The sequence below is a fragment of the Anopheles coustani genome, chromosome 2 (genome assembly GCF_943734705.1).
Source record: "Anopheles coustani chromosome 2, idAnoCousDA_361_x.2, whole genome shotgun sequence".
NCBI lineage: Eukaryota > Metazoa > Arthropoda > Insecta > Diptera > Culicidae > Anopheles > Anopheles coustani.
Window position 1 is genome coordinate 87,967,062 of NC_071289.1, and position 2,282 is coordinate 87,969,343.

A 2,282-nucleotide genomic window follows, 5' to 3' on the forward strand; every position below is an offset into this window, starting at 1 on the left:
ATGATGTAAAATTCTGCCGAATTCACCACGGAGTTGTTTGCTAGCTAGGTAGCTTTCCTTGCTAGTTGGTATCGGTTTCTTTCGACGTTGAACTTTCGTTTTGTTTCAATGCAGGCGTACCGTGACATTTACAATTGGAAACGAAAACAGCAGCAATTAATGATTGTGACTAATTTATTCTATAGATAAACATTCATTGCAAGGTACTGTAGTAGGAGCTGGATGGATCACGATTCGGGAGCATCTCGATCGCTCGAGAAAGTGAACACTTTTTATGGATTTACCGAAGCCGGTAGGCCATACTCGGGGAAAGGAGCGGGCTGGGGTACGCCGAAGGTTTCCTGGTTGGAGGCAGCTTGTGCTGGGGTGGCAGCGCCCCGTCCTGAGGCGGTATTTTGTGGGTTCGGAGCTGGAGCGGCCCGAGCGGACTCAACGCTGGTGGAGGCAACGCCGGCCAGTGACGTTCCTTCAAAACCGAGCCGGATTCCTTCGGGCGATCCGAATGCGGTCAGAAAAGTGGTCTGTCCAGTGCGGGCAGCTGGTGCCGAGGCATCCCGAGCTTCGATAACTCCCGGGAGTGATGCGGCCGGTGCGGGAGCGGGAGCCGGAGCTACCGGAGCGGGAAATGGAGCGACACGGCTCGCGAGAACCGCTGATGGGGCGAAGGCGGGTGCGATGGCTGCGGGTACGGCGGCCGTCCGCACGACTGGGGCCACCGGTGCGGGGGCGGCTACAGGAAGAGGGGCTGCAAAACGAGGTGCCAGCGGAACAGCCACCGCACTCGGAGCGGCCACCGTCTTGAGGACTGGACCGGCGACAAGTTGTGGCGCGACGTACGCGGTTGGGACGGCACGGACAACGGGGGCGACCACTGGTGGGGCGGCGTAGGCCAACGAAGTTGCCACCGGGACGAACGATGAGGGAGCGTAGCTACGGCCCACGACCTGGCTGTACGCCGAGCGGAGAACACCTTGGGCGGGGAAAACGACCGGAGCGGGGGCTGCAGCAAGGTAGGTGGTAGCAACGGGGGCGGCTACCAAGGGGGCGGCAGCGAATCCAGCTTCCGTACCGGTGCACAGAACACCCGCAACCAGGACTGCAACCTGAAGGAACTGAAGAGAAAACAACAAATGGTTTAAAAACCCCAAAATCTAAACTTTTCCCGTAATGATGGAGATTTTCCTTTACCGTACGACCAAACGAAGCTGCCATGCTGACGGTGGTAATGTTTACTGCTAACCGAAGACGATCACTACGAAACTGATACCTTTCGGTGCGCCCGACTATGACTTTTATAATGCAACTCCCGAAAAAGTCTCGCGAGTAGGGATATGTCCAAATTTTCTTTCGTTTTCTCCTTGTCATGTTGAAAGTGAATTTGGCAATGATTACGAGGAGGGGGGAAAGAAAAAGAGAGTCCAAATTGAACTTACCACTTCCAAAACAAATCGGAGCAATTGAAACGACTCACCACACATGCAATGGGTGCAATGTTAATCGGACCACATTTGGCCTAAAAGAAACACATAGTGATTTTCAAAAATTTGAATTTAAATTGCGTTTAGTTTTTTGTGTTCCTTGTTTACGTTGCTTTTTTTCATTTCGGCCACTGCAAAGCCATTGCATTGCACCCAGAGACCCTGGTTTGGTTTACCCTGTTCATGCTTTGAATCCTCCTTGTTTGGCTTTGAGTCACAATGGCGTTTGCTTGCGTTGTACATGAATTATGCAGATTGTTGCCTTTGCTTCACGCTCGCGGACAGGGTTTCCAAGTAAATCCAGCTACACAACCAAAGGCAAACCAAAAAAAAAAAAACAAAAAAATAATGAAGTCAAACACCCACCACGAAACCAATCAAAATCCGGTGGTACGAAAAAAAGTTTTCTTGTTTACGGACTCATTTTCCCGTCCACGTATAAGAACATGCATTGTGAGGGTTCTTTATGCCTTTACCTGCCACTGAAAGCCGGCTTACTTGCTCAACCATCGGACCGCGTGGGCTCCAACCGGCGCAGGAAGCTTTGAAAATTTAATTTTCCTTCCCCGAACTTCGCTGTCGGATATTTGGTCGGAAGACGGTTCCTGTGTTCCGCCCGGTAGCTTCATGCATAATCCTGCAACGGGGGAACGGAGAAGAAAACGCTGATCCGACGAATAATAAAACACACATCATCGTTTCGCTCGGCTGAAACCACTCAAGATGCACGTAACGGGGTTCCGAAAACTACGAACAAATCGCGTGCTTTGTGAATCTGCGATTTTTCGTTCACGATTTCATTTT

The 2,282-nt window shown here is 51.3% G+C and overlaps 1 protein-coding gene across 1 annotated transcript; it reads right to left on the reverse strand.

The window, feature by feature from the left end:
* Window positions 1-272: 272 nt before the first annotated feature.
* Window positions 273-1,212, reverse strand: LOC131265261 (angiomotin-like). The gene is made up of 2 exons (XM_058267523.1): window positions 1,189-1,212; window positions 273-1,112 (listed from the first exon to the last, which is right to left on the reverse strand). Exons 1-2 carry the CDS (start codon window positions 1,210-1,212, stop codon window positions 273-275), a joined length of 864 nt encoding a protein of 287 aa, XP_058123506.1.
* Between the last annotated feature and the right edge of the window lie 1,070 nt (window positions 1,213-2,282).

Excerpts from the sequence above, each read along its gene's own strand:
- LOC131265261 (XM_058267523.1), bottom strand. The coding sequence starts at position 1,212 with ATGGCAGCTTCGTTTGGTCGTACG. Across the intron at positions 1,113-1,188 it reads CAGCTTCGTTTGGTCGTACG|TTCCTTCAGGTTGCAGTCCT; the intron begins GTAAAGGAAAAT and ends TTTTCTCTTCAG.